The sequence below is a fragment of the Scyliorhinus torazame genome, chromosome 1, assembly GCF_047496885.1.
Source record: "Scyliorhinus torazame isolate Kashiwa2021f chromosome 1, sScyTor2.1, whole genome shotgun sequence".
Classification (NCBI taxonomy): Eukaryota; Metazoa; Chordata; class Chondrichthyes; order Carcharhiniformes; family Scyliorhinidae; genus Scyliorhinus; species Scyliorhinus torazame.
In genome coordinates this window covers 289,935,903-289,953,040 of record NC_092707.1, presented here as the reverse complement: position 1 = coordinate 289,953,040, position 17,138 = coordinate 289,935,903, and the positions used below count along the sequence as shown (strand labels likewise).

Below are 17,138 nucleotides of genomic sequence, written 5' to 3'. Positions count from 1 at the left end.
AAGGACGGTAAAAAGAGGGAAAATCGACCGTGGATATCTAAGGAAATAAGGGAGAGTATCAAATTGAAGGAAAAAACATACAAAGTAGCAAAGATCAGTGGGAGACTAGAGGACTGGGAAATCTTTAGGGGCAACAGAAAGCTACTAAAAAAGCTATAAAGAAGAGTAAGATAGATTATGAGAGTAAACTTGCTCAGAATATTAAAAACAGATACTAAAAGTTTCTACAAATACATAAAACAAAAAAGAGTGGCTAAGGTAAATATTGGTCCTTTAGAGGATGAGAAGGGAGATTTAATAATGGGAGATGAGGAAATGGCTGAGGAACTGAACAGGTTTTTTGGGTCGGTCTTCACAGTGGAAGACACAAATAACATGCCAGTGACTGATGGAAATGAGGCTATGACAGGTGAGGACCTTGAGAGTATTGATATCACCAAGGAGGTAGTGATGGGCAAGCTAATGGGGCTAAAGGTAGACAAGTCTCCTGGCCCTGATGGAATGCATCCCAGAGTGCTAAAAGAGATGGCTAGGGAAATTGCAAATGCACTAGTGATAATTTACCAAAATTCACTAGACTCTGGGGTGGTCCCGGCGGATTGGAAATTAGCAAACGTGACACCACTGTTTAAAAAAGGAGGTAGGCAGAAAGCGGGTAATTATGGGCCAGTGAGCTTAACTTCGGTAGTAGGGAAGATGCTGGAATCTATCATCAAGGAAGAAATAGCGAGGCATCTGGATGGAAATTGTCCCATTGGACAGACGCAGCATGGGTTCATAAAGGGCAGGTCGTGCCTCACTAATTTAGTGGAATTTTTTGAGGACATTAACAGTGCGGTAGATAACGGGGAGCCAATGGATGTGGTATATCTGGATTTCCAGAAAGCCTTTAACAAGGTGCCACACAAAAGGTTGTTGCATAAGATAAAGATGCATGGCATTAAGGGGAAAGTAGGAGCATGGATAGAGGATTGGTTAATTAATAGAAAGCAAAGAGTGGGGATTAATGGGTGTTTCTCTGGTTGGCAATCAGTAGCTAGTGGTGTCCCTCAGGGATCAGTGTTGGGCCCACAACTGTTCACAATTTACATAGATGATTTGGAGTTGGGGACCAAGGGCAATGTGTCCAAGTTTGCAGACGACACTAAGATGAATGGTAAAGCAAAAAGTGCAGAGGATACTGGAAGTCTGCAGAGGGATTTGGACAGGCTAAGTAAATGGGCTAGGATCTGGCAGATGGAATACAATGTTGACAAATGTGAGGTTATCCATTTTGGTAAGAATAACGGCAAAAGGGATTATTATTTAAATGATAAAAAATTAAAACATGCTGCTGTGCAGAGAGATCTGGGTGTGCTAGTGCATGAGTCGCAGAAAGTTGGTTTTCAGGTGCAACAGGTGATTAAGAAGGCAAATGGAATTTTGTCCTTCATTGCTAGAGGGATGGAGTTTAAGACTAGGGAGGTTATGCTACAATTGTATAAGGTGTTAGTGAGGCCACACCTGGAGTATTGTGTTCAGTTTTGGTCTCCTTACTTGAGAAAGGACGTACTGGCACTGGAGGGTGTGCAGAGGAGATTCACTAGGTTAATCCCAGAGCTGAAGGGGTTTGATTACGAGGAGAGGTTGAGTAGACTGGGACTGTACTCGTTGGAATTTAGAAGGATGAGGGGGGGATCTTATAGAAACATATAAGATTATGAAGGGAATAGATAGGATAGATGCGGGCAGGTTGTTTCCACTGGCGGGTGAAAGCAGAACTAGGGGGCATAGCCTCAAAATAAGGGGAAGTAGATTTAGGACTGAGTTTAGGAGGAACTTCTTCACCCAAAGGGTTGTGAATTTATGGAATTCCTTGCCCAGTGAAGCAGTAGAGGCTCCTTCATTAAATGTTTTTAAGATAAAGATAGATAGTTTTTTGAAGAATAAAGGGATTAAGGGTTATGGTGTTCGGGCCGGAAAGTGGAGCTGAGTCCACAAAAGATCAGCCATGATCTCATTGAATGGCGGAGCAGGCTCGAGGGGCCAGATGGCCTACTCCTGCTCCTAGTTCTTATGTTCTTATGTTAACACCAGGTTAAAGTCCAACAGGTTTGTTTGGAATCACTAGCTTTCAGAGCATAGCTCCTTCATCAGGTGAGTTTTTCATGTATGGAACAATCTGTCTGGACTGGGCGCAGAACCATACTTTTCACTGTACCTCGGTACACGTGACGATAAATAAAATTCAATTCAACACCGCTCCTCCCAAGTGCTCTTTGAATGTTTGTCAGTGCCTATCCCCTATCATCCCTTTAAGTAACATTTTGCAATCCATTAAAGCCAACTCATGCCTCATACCATTGCAGTGTCCTTTATTAAGATTCAGGACCCTAGTCTCAGGATCAACTACGTCACTCTCTATCTTGATGAAGAATTCTATTATATTATGGTTGCTTATCCCCAAGGGGCTTTGCACAACTCGATTGCCAATTATTCCTTTCTTATTACACAATCCCCAGTCTAGGATGGCCTGTTCTCTAGTTGGTTCCTCAACATATTGGTCCAGAACACCATCCTGCATACACTCCAGGAATTCCTCCTTTACAGTATTGCTACTAATTTGATTTGCCCAATTGATATACAGATTAAAGTCACACATAATTACAGAAGTTCCTTTATTGCATGTGACTCTAATTTCTGGTTTAATGCAATTCCCAATATCACCACTATAGTTTGGAGGGTCTCCACTAATGTCTTTTGCCCCTTGGTGTTTCTCAGCTCGACCCATACAGATTCCACATCTTCACAGCTAATATCTTTCCTCGCTATTGTGTTAATTTTGCCGTTAACCATGAATGCAACCTCGCCACCGTTTCCTTTTTGGCTGTCCTCCCTAAACATTGAATATTCCTGGATGTTCAGTTCCCATTCCTGATCACCCTGCAGCCAAGTTAACGAAACCCCAACTATATCATACCTATTTACATCTGTTTGCATGATTGATTCATCCACTTTATCGTAAATGCGCCATATGTTAAGGCATTAAGAATTGTCTTTTTTTTTAATGTTTCCAATTAAGGGACAATTTAGCGTGGCCAATCAACCTACCCTGCACATCTTTGGGTTGTGGGGGTGAGACTCACGTGGACATGGGGAGAATGTGCAAACTCCACATGGGTAGTGACCCAGGACCATGATGGAACCCAGGTCCTTGGCACTGTGAGGCAGCAGTGCGAACCACTAAGCCACTGTGCCAATCTAAGAATTGTCTTTTTAACATTCCTTGTCCCGTTCCCACTATTTTTCACTGAAGCCCTGTTTGATGCTGGCCCTTGAGTTCCCTGCCTATCACTTTTCTTATTCCCCTTGTTGTCTTTTATTCTTGTCCTTGATTACCCCCCTCCTCTGACAGCCTGCATAGTTTCCTAACCCTCTGCCAATCTAGTTTGAACCCTCCCGTACCACTTTCGCAAGTACTCCTCTTTGGACATCAGTCCATGTCTGCCCAGGTGTAACCTGTCCAGTTTGTACTGGTCCCGCCTCCCCCAGGAAGGTCCCAATTTCCCAGGACTCTGAAACCCCCCCCCTCACACCAACTCTTCAGCCACCTATTCATCTGGCTATTTCTGCTCTGACTAGCACGTGACACTGGTAGTAATCCTGAGATCACTATCTTGAGGTCATACTTTTCAAATTCTTAACTCCCTATATTCTGCTTTTTAGACCTCATCCTTTTTATTTTATAAATTTAGAGTACCCAATTAATTTTTCCAATTAAGGGGCAATTTAGCGTGGCCGATCCACCTACCCTGCACATCTTTGGGTTGTGGGGACGAAACCCACGCAAACACAGTGACCCAGAGCCGGGATCGAACCTGGGACCTCGGCGCCGTAAGACATCAGTGCTAACCACTGTGCCGTCGTGCCGCCTTCATCCCATTTTTTTTAAACCTATGTAATTTAATAATCTTTATTAGTGTCACAAGTAGGCTTACGTTAACACTGCAATGAAATTACTGTGAAAATCCCCTAGTCACCACAACACGCACCTGTTCAGGTACACTGAGGGAGAATTCAGAATGTCCAATTCACCTAACAAGGACGTCTTTAGGGACTTGTGGGAGGAAACTGGAACACCTGGAGGAAACCCATGCAGATACTGGGAGAACGTGCAGACTCCGCACAGCCAGTGACCTAAGCCAGGAATCAAACCTAGGCCCTGGGTACTATGAAGCAACAGTGCGAACCACTGTGCTACAGTGCCCCCTGTGTCATTTGTACCAATGTGTACCACGACCACGAGCTGTTCACCCTAGCCCTCGAGAATGTCCTGTAGCATGTAGGAGGCAACATCCATTCTGGAGTCTTGTTTTCTCCCACAGAAATACCTATCTATTCCCCTTTTAATTAAACCTTCTATGATTATTGCAATGCCACACTTTTTATTCCTCCCCGTGCAGCAGACCCAAATGTGGTACAACAAAATTGGCTGTTGCTAGTTTTCCCTGAGAGGCCATTCCACTCGGAAGTATCTAAAATGGTATATCTGTTTTGTAGGGGAATAGCCACAGGACATTCCTACCGTCTGGCTACTCGTCTTGCTCTGCCTGCTGGTCACCCGTTCCCTTCCTGCCTATGGCATCTTAGTCCCAATGCGACCACCTCTCTAGATGTGCTATCCATGATACTCTCCGCCTTGCAGATGTTGCCAGCAGCTGCAGCTGGAGACACTTCCTGCACACAGACGGGCCCCGGGAACTGGAAATTTCCTGACTTCCCACGTAGAGCAGGATGAGCACACCACATCTTTGAGTTCTCCTGTCATGGCTTAACCCTTTACATTAATAAACCTTTTGGGAGGTACTTAATTTCAAATAATATCAATTACTTGAGGGCCCTTCTCCTCTGATCCTCGTTATTACAGAACATTGCCCTTATAAATGAAGAACCAAAAAATAAGACCTTAAAAACTCTAAATGAAAAAAGTAGTAAATACTTACCTGGCCATACTCATCAACTCGACTGTACGCACCCAATCAGCTGCTTCCACTTGCCCTGCGCCATTTTTGAACCCTGGCTTCACATTTGAATCCTGATATCACTTCAGGAGATCAGAATCAGCACTCCGCTTGTACTGCTTTATCCACCCAGTTCTGCTCTCCGTATTGCCCTTGCTCCATTATCCACCCGGTAACACGCTCTGACTTTATTTATTTTGTTTACTTTATTACTTTATTTCGCCTTAACTTGATTCAATTTTACTTCCCTATTGTTAGTGTTCCTTGCTGAAGTTCAAGGAGCTACTTCTTTGCGGTTTGTGAAGGGGTTGCTGGGAATGTTTCCGGACACACACCAGTTGATTATGGGGGTACGATTTCAACTGTGTACTGGAACCGAGGGTGGACAGGTCAAGCCCCAAGTCAAAGGGTATGTTGAGAATGGTGAAGGAGTTGGGAGAGTTTATGGAACGTATGGGAATGTTGGACCCGTGGTGGTTGAGTAATCTTGGGGGGAGAGAATACTCCTTCCACCACCGATAAACAGTAGCAGCCGGGGGTACTGTCTATGAGATACACTGCAGTAACTCGCCATGGTTCCTTTGGCAACACTTCCCAAACCCACGACCACTACCATCGAGAAGGACAAGAGCAGCAGATACCTGGGAACCCCACTATCTGGAGGTTCCCCTCTAAGTCACTCACCATCCTGACTTGGAAATATATCGCTGTTCCTTTACTGTTGCTGGGCAAACTCCTGGCACTCCCTCCCTAACAAACTGGGTGCACCTGCACCACAAGGATTGCAGTGGTTCAAGAAATGCAGCTCACCACCTTCTGAGGGGCAACTAGGGATGGGCAATAAATGCTGGCCTAACCAGCGACACCCACATCCCATAAATGATTTTATTTTAATGGAAAACTGAAAGAAGCAAATTAATAACAGAAAAAGCATATTTTGGTAAACAAGAGGGGAGAAATAAGTTAATGGAAAATAGTTACTAAGAATTAGAAGAAACAGAAAACAATAAGGAAAAACGAATAGCAGTGAAATGAGCATGTGTTTTGAGACATGTGAGCCGCTCCCATCCTTATGATTCTGTCTCATGCATCAGACCCCTTGCTGCTGAATTTGCCTTGTAAACAATTAGACTTTAATGTAAGCACAAAGGAATATTCTGTGCGTGCTGAAACCTTAAAAAGAAACCAGAAACATCTGGAACTACTCAACAGAACACGAGATCAGTCCATGCGATTTAGCAGTTTGGATCAGAAATTGGCTAGTTGGAAGAAGACAAAGGGTGGTGGTTGATGGGAAATATTCAGACTGGAGTCCAATTACTAGTGGTGTACCACAAGGATCTGTTTTAGGGCCACTGCTGTTTGTCATTTTTATAAATGACCTGGAGGAGGGCATAGAAGGATGGGTGAGTAAATTTGCAGATGACACTAAAGTCGGTGGAGTTGTGGACAGTGCAGAAGGATGTTACAAGTTACAGAAGGACATAGATAAGCTGCAGCGCTGGGCTGAGAGGTGGCAAATGGAGATTAATGCAGAAAAGTGTGAGGTGATTCATTTTGGAAGGAATAACGGGAAGACAGAGTATGGGCTGATGGTGAGATTCTTGGCAGTGTGGATGAGCAGAGAGATCTCGGTGTCCATGTACATAGATCCCTGAAAGTTGCCACCCAGGTTGAGAGGGTTGTTAAGGCGAGGGTTGTTAAGGCGTAAGGTGTGTTAGCTTTTATTGGTAGAGGGATTGAGTTTCGGAGCCATGAGGTCATGTTGCAGCTGTACAAAACTCTGGTGCGGCCGCATTTGGAGTATTGCGTGCAATTCTGGTCGCCGCATTATAGGAAGGATGTGGAAGCATTGGAAAAGGTGCAGAGGAGATTTAGCAGAATGTTGCCTGGTATGGAGGGAAGATCTTATGAGGAAAGGCTGAGGGACTTAAGGCTGTTTTCGTTAGAGAGAAGAAGGTTAAGAGGTGACTTAATTGAGGCATACAAGATGATCAGAGAATTGGATAGGGTGGACAGTGAGAGACTTTTTCCTCGGATGGTGATGTCTAGCACGAGGGGACATAGCTTTAAATTGAGGGGAGATAGATATAAGACAGATGTCAGAGGTAGATTCTTTACTCAGAGTAGTAAGGGCATGGAATGCCCTGCCTGCAACAGTAGTGGACTCGCCAACACTGAGGACATTCAAATGGTTATTGGATAGACATATGGACGATAAGGGAATAGTGTAGATGGGCTTTAGAGTGGTTTCACAGGTCGGCGCAACATCGAGGGCTGAAGGGCCTGTACTGCGCTTCTATGTTCTATGAGCGTGTCAGCTCTAATGGAGTCCTGAATAAGGCACTTTGATCTGAAACTTTGACTGACGTCTGTTGCTCCACAGGTTTTACTTGACCTGCTGAGTGTTTCCACATCTTTTATTTTTAAACTGTATATTAAGTTATCTGCCTACCAGTTTTCAATTCCCATGCTTCTGGCCCAGCTTGTGTATCTGACCCTCTCTCCTGCCTGAGCCCTCTGAGATAATTCCAAGGAGATTAGAATCTTCAGAACGGAGTTTGAGGCTAAGGATAAAGCGGTGAGTCACAGCTTTATAACCAACAAGACCCATATGCTCAGTGCTTTAGAGCCCCAAATCTCATTCCAGTGGAAGGGAGGGTGAAAGGAGAGGCTAAGATAAGCATAGAAAATGGGGGAAAGATGTATGTATCTATATAAGTGGAACAAGTTGAGAAGATGAGGAAGAGACGGTTTGAGTTACAGTCAGATCAGCCACAATGGCAGAGCAGGCTCGAGGAGCCGAGTGGTCTACTCCTGCTCCTAATTCGTATATCAAGTGAGAGACATGGAGATTGGAAATTGAAGACTGAGAAATCACATGGACAGAAATATAGAGATAATCTTGCAAACTTGAAGCACAGAGTTGCAAACAGGAGAAAGAGAGATGGACAGACAGTATTGCAAGAAAACAGAGCGGCCATTCTATTTTCAGTCATGATGTCCTGTGAGATGGATGAATTAAAAAGGCGTGAGTGCCAAATTGCATCAATAGCAGAAATGGTCCTATGGTCACATTACTTTTCATCTTAGGATCTTTCCACGTGACTCAAACAGTCTGTGGAATTCACTATCTCAGATTGCGGTGGATGCAGGCACATTGAGTAAATTTAAGGAGGGGATAAGACAGATATTTAATTAGTAATGAGTTGAAGGGCTATGGAGAACAGGCAAGAGAGTGGAGTTGAGGCTGCGATGAAATCAACCATGATTGCATTGAATGGGGCAGCACGGTGGCGCAGTGGGTTAGCCCTGTTGCCTCACGGCGCCAAGGTCCCAGGTTCGAACCTGGCTCTGGGTCACTGTCCGTGTGGAGTTTGCACATCCTCCATGTTTGCAGGCTAGGTGGATTGGCCACGCTAAATTGCCCCTTAATTGGAAAAAATTAATTGGGTGCTCTAAATTTATACAAAAAAATGATTGCATTGCATTGAATGTGGAGCAGACATGGGAGGTGAATTGCCTACTCCAGCTCCTAGTTCTTATGTTCAAATATAAACTTCTGTGTAAAATTAATCATAGACCTGTGAACAATATAAGCAACCTTGATGTTGAAAGAAAAATATAAGTGAAGTCCATACGCAAGTCTAATTACAGCAGAAGGCCCTTTGTCCACATTGATCCCAAAAGACTGATTCTCCAGTTGGTTGCAAATGTGCTAATTACAGCCACAAACAAAATGAAGAGATCAGGTTTAATTTGATACTGTTTTGCTTGAAACACCTCTGGTCACCTTCTTACATTGCAATCACTGAACTAAATCACAAGACCCTAAAACAGTAGATTGGGGCCAAAATTAGCTCCTCAATTTTACTGTAAACGTGAAGTTTACAAATATCAATATAGTGTTTAATTATTGGTGAAGTTTCTCGTACTGATTTTACATAGAATCTATGAAAACAAGCCATTCGGCCTAAATGGTATTTGTTGGCTGATTTTTTTGATGATCATGTACCAATGGAACACTTTCCTTTTCATTTTGATTTTTTTCAGTTCATATTTCCTCTTTGATTTTCTAATTTTCTTTAACGTATCATTTGTTGTTCTCTCCTTTGTGTTGGTGTTTTTTCTTGATTCAGTTTTACACTCCTTGATCTTTGTTTAGCCACAGCTAGTTAGTTTATTCTTATTGCCCTGGTTCTGCAATCTCTACCGGTGTATGGTTGTGAAGTTGTTGCACTAAATCTCTGTGTCAGTGGATCTGCTACAAGCTCACCTGGTGTTTACCTGCATTATGACATCAATCGGCAGTTTTGTCATCACCTTTATCAAGCAGTATAGCCTTCAACATGGTGACAATTTAATTAAAAACTGGTTGGGCTTGTATGAAAAAGCAGTAAATGACAAAAAAACTAAATAAATAAAATCTCATTGTTTTTATTTGAGTTTGAAGATTTTTTTTTACCTGTCTTAGGAATCGGAATTTCTCTGCTTGGAGTTGGATGAGACGAAAGTGAATCAACTCCTGAAAAAATTAACAGAAATTGAAGAGAGCATCAGTGAACTAAGTTACACAAACTGATGCTGATGGAGATGATGAAACTGAACAGATGACGGTGCCAATAACCAACATGACCACTAAATATCCCAGAGAATTATGGAATATATGCATTACCTGCATTGGTTGTAGAATGGTTGGAAGTGCTGTGCAATTCTGAGTTTACTTAGCAACAGCCTTTTATCTAAATACAGTCCCAAAACTAACAATGTATTTATGCCTCACTAACTCCTTCCTCACCATCTGTTGTTTTTGCATTAAATGGTGAGTTCAGGATACAGCTTTTAATTTGCTATTTTTCAGTTAAACCCTTTAGTAGTTTAGAACATGAGTTTGCATTCTGCTCAGGTTGAAAATGTAATTTTCTTTCTCTTGTTACAAAGAGGCTGAAGAGAAACTAGTTTGGAAAGCCTCAACCCATTTCTTTGTGTAACCTTGTAGACAAAATTAACATTAATAGTTTTATTCAGACGACAGGGTTTTGAGGGATTAATGTTGGGGCAGGATTGATTGTGTTAACTGGCCCAAGCTCTGACCAACCTAGGGACGTTTTATATTTAGTAAAGTACAAAAATCACTTTTCTCCCTTCCCTTCAGTCTCCATAAATACAGTATTGTAGGTTGATGATCCACATGAGGTTGTTTTTGTAGTTTTGATATTATTGGTACAGAAATACAGGACAGCCTTCATTAGAGAGGCATAGCAATGAAGGAAAGTTGTTTTACTGTAAAAAATAATTAACGTGGTTTTCTTGTTTTCTTCAAAAATAATGTTCAATACCCTCTGTTTATACTATTTCACTTACTCTGTCAAGGATATGATCTGAATAAATGCATGGAAAACACACAAATCTTTGAATTGTATTACTTATCACTGATCAACACAAATTATCATTTTATGATTGGGTTAATAACCTACAATTTTATGGTATTTAACTTTATCAAGGAGTCATTTTATATAGAGTCATAATGGGCAGAAGGTTCCAGCTTGGATATGGAATCAAATAGCATTATAAAATGTGAAAAATCCTTTTCCACCCTAACTTGTATGCTAAGTTCTCTTGAATTCAATTCCAAGCCAAAAAGTTTTCAGAAAATCATCCGCCAACATTTATTCCTTGATATGGATGGAAGAGATTTGTAATATTCTCAAGTGCATTAAAATGATAGCCATCTGGGCAGCACGGTGGCGCAGTGACTAGCATTGCTGCCTCATGGCGCTGAGGTCCCAGGTTGGGTCCCAGCCCTGGGTCACTGTCCGTGTGGAGTTTGCACATTCTCCCCGTGTCTGCGTGAGTTTCACTCCCACAACCCAAAAATCTGCAGGGTAGGTGGATTGGCCACGCTAAATTGCCCCCTAATTGGAGAAAATGAATTGGGTACTCTAAATTTAAAAAGAAATGATAGCCATCTGGAGATCTACTGATCTGATATGTGTGTTTATAGCAAAGTTATTTAACTAAATAAAAAGCACTTATTTCAGGGCACAACTACAGAATATTTATCTGTTCAGATATATTTTGGGAAGTGCCTACGAAGCAGCAAATATGACTTTTCCTTAAATTCTGTCAAATCCATTTTTGGCAGCGCGAATTGTACGCGATGCACAAAGGTTGTTCAAAGCTGCATTTCCCTAAACTGTTACAAGATAACCCATATTAATCTCAAAATCTTATTAAAAATATGTTGTCACAAAAATGCAATTCTCCCATAGTCTGTTTGCACTGGGGGCTGTAATTTCTCAAAGCCAGAATGAAGTAAGTCACAAGAGTGCAGCTGCTGTATAAGGTTGAGTCAGAGTGCAAGAAAAATCAGGATTAACAATTTCTATGTTACTGTTATAACCTGCCTGCTTACCATGGGCTGGGGACTAATGACAATCCCACAATCCTGTGGGAGTATGAGCTTCCCCAATGAGGGGGGCAGAGAAATCATTAGCAGACTCCCTGTATAAATAAAGCTGGCCAGTTTGGAACCAGCCAGGAAGGAGTGAGCAGCAAGCGAAGCTGCTGCTGTTGTGTATATATATGTTATTGTAAATAAATGTTATTTCTTTGTATACTTAAAACTCGTGCTGGATTCTTTGTGGCCCTCACAAAAGTTACCTTTCACTTTTAGGATTGGAAAACATTTTTGCAGGAATGACCTACTTTTAGAGGCATAGTTGATTTTAAAAGCACATGTTGCTGGGGTTTTGCAGCTTACCATTTAGAGATTCATTTAAATGCACATCCTCCTTTTATAATTTAAATGGAGGCATTATTAATGCTGTAAGATTAAAATTTGGAATAATTGAGCTGCACCACAGGTTCAGTGAGTTTATTAAGTGAACAGTTGAGCCTTTCACTTCAGGAGGATCCCAGATTTGATTCCCATCTCTTGGGGCTGTCCTGAGTCAGCTGATTGCAAAAATGAAGGAAATCACAAATGGAACAGTCAGCCAGAAACGCTCCTTCTAATTAACATTTTGTAGCTGTCGAGGAAGGACAAGATCAGGTTTTGTTGTGCTTTCCCATGAGTAAATATTCTGTCGACACACTTTGTCAAGCCTTTAACAGGGAGTGTAATTCCCATTCACATCTCCACCCCTTCCACCCACTGTATCCTCTTCAAAACGTTTTGCCAGGTGATCCGTATATCAACATCTACCTCAGTAAAAAGGCTGACAAGGTTGCTGAAAAAGCATTACATGATGCAAAGGTCTCCTTGAAATGTTAACTGCTTTTAGCCGACAGATGCCAAGCAATCTTATTAGCATTTTAAGGTTTTCTTTTAGTTTTTATTCAGTTTTTGAGAAAGATTGACCAATGAAATTTATGAACCTTCCTTTAATACTTGTGTTCCCAAGGCTGAAAACTAAACTTAACCTTAACTAAAGAAGATTGTTAATCCTCCAATAGCAATCCTCTGGTATGGGTGAAATTATCTATTACGAAGTGTTGTTATTCATTCTTTCATGGGAGCTGGACTCACCAGAATTTATTCCCTATCCCATGATGGCTTTAATTTGAGTTGTAGTGGAGTGATTGTTTTTAGATTTGTGTCCCAATTTTTTTCACAGAGAGGTACCAATTTGTGTTTCATTATTTAGTCAGAACAGACGAGTCATAAAGTAAAATGTTCCAGAGGTCATAGTTTTAGGATAAGGGGTAGCAGATTTAAAACTGAGATGAGGAGAAATTACTTCCCTCAAAGAGTCGTGGAATTTACTATCTCGGAGTGCAATGGATGCTAGGACTTTAAGTAAATTTGAGGAGGGAGACTTCCGGTGGCGGCATGTAGCTGGAGGTCACATCTGAAGTGGCTCCTGCTAGAGTCTCTGGATTTTGGACCTTTATACCCAGTTTCAGGGGTGGTTTGTGGATGAGTTGGTGTGGGAAGTCATAGGAGGTCGTGAGGAATGTCGAAGCCGCAGAGAAAAGGTGCTGGAAAGAAGGGGTTCGATCCCAGCCTCGGGTCACTGTCCGTATGGAGTTTGCGCATTCTCCCCTATCTGCGTGAGTCTCAACCCCACAACCCAAAAAGATGTGCAGGGTAGGTGAATTGGCCATGCTAAATTGCCCATAATTGGAAAGAAAAAGAATTGGGTACTCTTAATTTATACTTAAAAAAATGAGCGGGTGGAGGTGGCAATTGCCCCGGTAAAGGTGGCAGTGATGAAGATGTCGGTCGAGATGGGGGAGCACAGGAGGGGGGGGTTGGCGAAGGTGTTGACAGGAGATGGGGGGGGGGGTTGGACCCGTGGATATTTTAACACCCAAGGGATCAGGAGTATTTTCTTTTCCTGGTGCACAAGATGTTTTTGAGTTTTGACCTTTCTGTGGTGTGAAAGGCGCTATTGGTCGGAGTACTTGGCAATTGTGATCTCTGATTACGCTCCTCATTGGATGGATGTGGTATTGGAGAAGGGGGCAGCCCAGAAGCCGACGTGGAGAATGGATGTGGGGTTATTGGTGAATTGGAGCTTCTGTGACATGATAGGGAAGGTGATTGAGGAATATGAAGGGTTTAATTGCACGGGGAGGTTTCATGGTCAGTGGTCTGGAAGGCTCTGAAGGCGATGGTGAGGGGGGAGGTGATCTCATTTAAGGCCAAGGTGGGCAGGAAGGAGAAGGAGGAACGCCAACGACTAATCAAAGAGATTTTGGAGATGGATGGGAGGTATGCGGGGGAGCCGGATCCAGGGCTCCTGGCAAAGAGGAAAGAGTTGCAGGCAAGGTTTGACCTATTGTCCAAGGAGAAAGCAGTGCCTCAGTTGAGACGGGCAAGGGGGGCTGTTTATGAGTATGGAGAGAAGGCAGGGCATATATGTTGGCAGGTTAGTTCCGTAAGAGGCCTGGCAAGGGAGATAGCTCGGATGCAGGACAGGACAGGGCAGTTGGTGATGGCTCCGGAACAGATTAATGCACAAATAGTATTTTGCATTGCACCGTGGTACAAGGCAGGGATGCCTCATGTCCTCTCTTCTGTTTGCATTGGCTAGAGAGCCCTTTGCCATTATGCTGAGGAGCTTGGGGTTGTGGAAGTGGATAATGGAGAGGGGTGGAACATAGGGTGTCCTTATATGCAGATGACTTGCTGTATATTTTGGAGTTGAGCTCTTCGGTGGGGAGCATAATGGGGTTGCTTCAGAGATTTGGGATGTTTTCAGGGTACAAATTGAATCTGGGGAAAAGTGAGTACTTTGTGGTCTCCACTCTGGGAGTGGGAGTGGAGGAGCTGACATTTCATCCGGCAGCGTCTCATTTTAGGTATCAGGTGGCCTGGGATTGGGCAGGGCTTCGGAAGTTTAATTTCACTAACCTGGTGGGGAAGGTGAAGGCTGACTTGCTGAGGTGGGACAGTCTCACACTGTCGTTGGTGGGATGGTACAGGCAGTAAAGATGGAATGTTTTGCCGCAATCCTTGTTGTGTTTCAGTGTCTGCCGATCTTTTTGCAGAAGACATTTTTTAGGGGGGGTGGACAGGTTGATCCCCTCGTTTGTTTGGGCGGAGAAAGTGGCTAGGATTAGGACGGTGATACTGAAGAAGGGGGGCTGGCCTCCCATATTTGGTGTACAAATGCAGAGAAGATTTGGGGATAAAGTTGTGGGTGGATGGTTGGTGAGGCTTTGTGGGTGAGGAGGGAGGTGGGCTCATGTAGGGCGTCAGGGTTGTGGAAGCTGGCAATGGTGCCGCTCCCGATAGTTCCAGGGGAGTACTCGGTGAGTCCAGTGGTGGTGGCCACCCTGAAGATCTGGAGTTAATTTAGGCTTCATTTTAGGTTGGGAGATGGGTCGGGGGAATCACAGATTAGGGGTAATCATGGGTTTGAGCTGGGGAGGATCGATGCAAGGTTCCGGGGATGGGAAGAGGGGTAATTTAGGAAATTAAGGATCTGTTTTTGGGAGGGTGATTTGCAAGTTTGATTGAGTTGGGAAAGAGGTTTGGGCTGGTGTGGGGCAAAAGCTTTAGGTATAAGCAGGTGCTGGACTTTGCGAGGAAGGTCTTTCTGACCTTCCCGATAGCGCCTGCCCCCTCGTTGCTGGAGGCGGTGCTGTTAGCAGGGGGATTGGAGAGGGGGGTTGTTTCGGCAATTTACAGGAGGCATTTGGAGGAGGATGGGTGCCCATGGAGGGGGTTAAGTGCGAAGTGGGAGGAAGAATTGGGGTTGGCGCTGGAGAAGGGACTGTGGTGTGAGTTGCTGCGGAGGGTAAATGCCTTAACTTTGTGTACGAGTCTGGGGCTGATACAGCTGAAGGTAGTGTACAGGGCATACCTTACAAAGTCTAGGATGTGCTGGCTGGTTGAGGAGGCGGAGGATGTCTGTGAATGTGGGAGGGGGCCACGTGAAGCTGTATTTGCATTGTCGGACTGGATGGAGCTGCTGGCTGGTGCGGGACAGATTTTTTAGTCTTCGCCTCGCTGATTGCTCGCAGGTGGGTCTTGGGGTGGATGTCAGCTTCTCCACCCGATGCCTCAGCATAGTTTTGACCCATTTGCTGTGGGGGTGCGGGGGCGAGTGATGGATTCTACAATTGTTAGGGTTTGTTTATCATGCATTTTTTGGGAGTTGGTTACCGTTTGATGTTGGGCGGTCTGGTGGATTGAGGGGGGTTTGTGGGGTTGTAAATTGGAAATATGTTAAATTTATGGAATAAAAATACTTTTTAAAAACTTGAGTTAGACATATTTTGAATATTAATGGGTTGAAGGGTTACGAAAAACTGTCAGGAAAGTGGAGTTGAGGCTGAGATGAGATCAGCTATGATCGTATAAAATGGCAGAGCAGGCTCAAGAAGCCAAATCGCCTCCTCCTCCTTGTTCTTATGTTCTCTTTAATAATTGCACAAGTTCCAAAAATTACAGGTATAATCAAATGTTATCCTGAAAACAAAAAAATAATGAGCAATGTATGGGATAATTATTTGCCAATTAATCCAACCTTCTTTGTAGGTGCTTGAAACCACTTTACAGGATTCTATGTCTTCTCGTTGAAAAAGCACAGAACAAATGAAATGAAATGAAAATCGCTTATTGTCACAAGTAGGTTTCAAATGAAGTTACTGTGAAAAGCCCCTAGTCGCCACATTCCGCGCCTGTTCGGGGAGGCTGGTACGGGAATCGAACCGTGCTGCTGGCCTGCCTTGGTCTGCTTTCAAAGCCAGTGATTTAGCCCTGTGCTAAACCAGCCCCATAGACAGAGTGGTTAGACAGAGTGGTCAGACTGACTGTAAACGCAATAGATTACGCCTCACAAATCTACTGGAATTCTTTGGGGAGGTATCAAAAAAATGTGTCCACTAGATTAAAATATGGTAATGTCTTGTCAGAAGGCATTTGACAAATGGCTTTCTGGACTTATGGAAGTAATAGTAAATCCTGTTCTCTACTGATTGACAACTACACACTTTCTAAACCTATCTTTCAAATCCTTTAAAAAAATTGTTCGCTAATATTTGTTGCACAAACCTGTTAGTGCAAGAAAATGTTTCAGCTGGTTTCCCTTCTTGACTCTTAAGTTACCAATTTTTAACTTGTGGGTCCTGAATCTTCCACAAACTTGAAATGAAAATTGAAATGAAATGAAAATCGCTTATTGTCACAAGTAGGCTTCAAATGAAATTACTGGGGAAAGCCCCTAGTCGCCACATTCCGGCGCCTGTTCGGGGAGGCTGTTACGGGAATCGAACGGTGCTGCTGGCCTGCCTTGGTCTGCTTTCAAAGCCAGCGATTTAGCCCTGTGCTAAACAGCCCCTTGAATCAACTTGTTAATTTTTATCACAATTGCACTTGATTTGGATCCTCAGCCACCATTTACACAAAGACTTTCCAGCAGAGGTCATTGGATATGGTTCTGAGGCGGGAGTTCTAATTTTATTTTTCCTTATCAGTGATGCTGAGCTTCTTTACCGTTGCTCGCCATTGAATAGCACACCTCTGCAGCTCAACAGCACTGAAATTGGTCGCACAGTTCCAGGATGAATTCTATGTTTCTTGATTAATGTTATTTCTTTCCATAAAATAATTTCTAGGGCAGCACGTTGGCGCAGTGGTTAGCACTGCAGCCTCATGCCGCCGAGGTCCCAGGTTCAATCCTG

General features: G+C 43.3%; 2 protein-coding genes across 2 annotated transcripts in view; both read left to right on the top strand.

Annotated features, from left to right (window-relative positions):
• The window catches only part of commd1 (copper metabolism (Murr1) domain containing 1), a 174,467-nt gene extending 164,058 nt beyond the window's left edge, over positions 1–10,409 (top strand). The window contains exon 3 of the mRNA XM_072507345.1: positions 9,475–10,409. Coding sequence (XP_072363446.1) covers positions 9,475–9,582 — 108 coding nt within the window. The 3' untranslated portion in view covers positions 9,583–10,409. The remainder of the gene's footprint in view (positions 1–9,474) is intronic.
• Positions 1–17,138, top strand: part of b3gnt2b (UDP-GlcNAc:betaGal beta-1,3-N-acetylglucosaminyltransferase 2b) — a 269,680-nt gene that overhangs the window by 112,002 nt on the left and 140,540 nt on the right. The window lies entirely within an intron of this gene.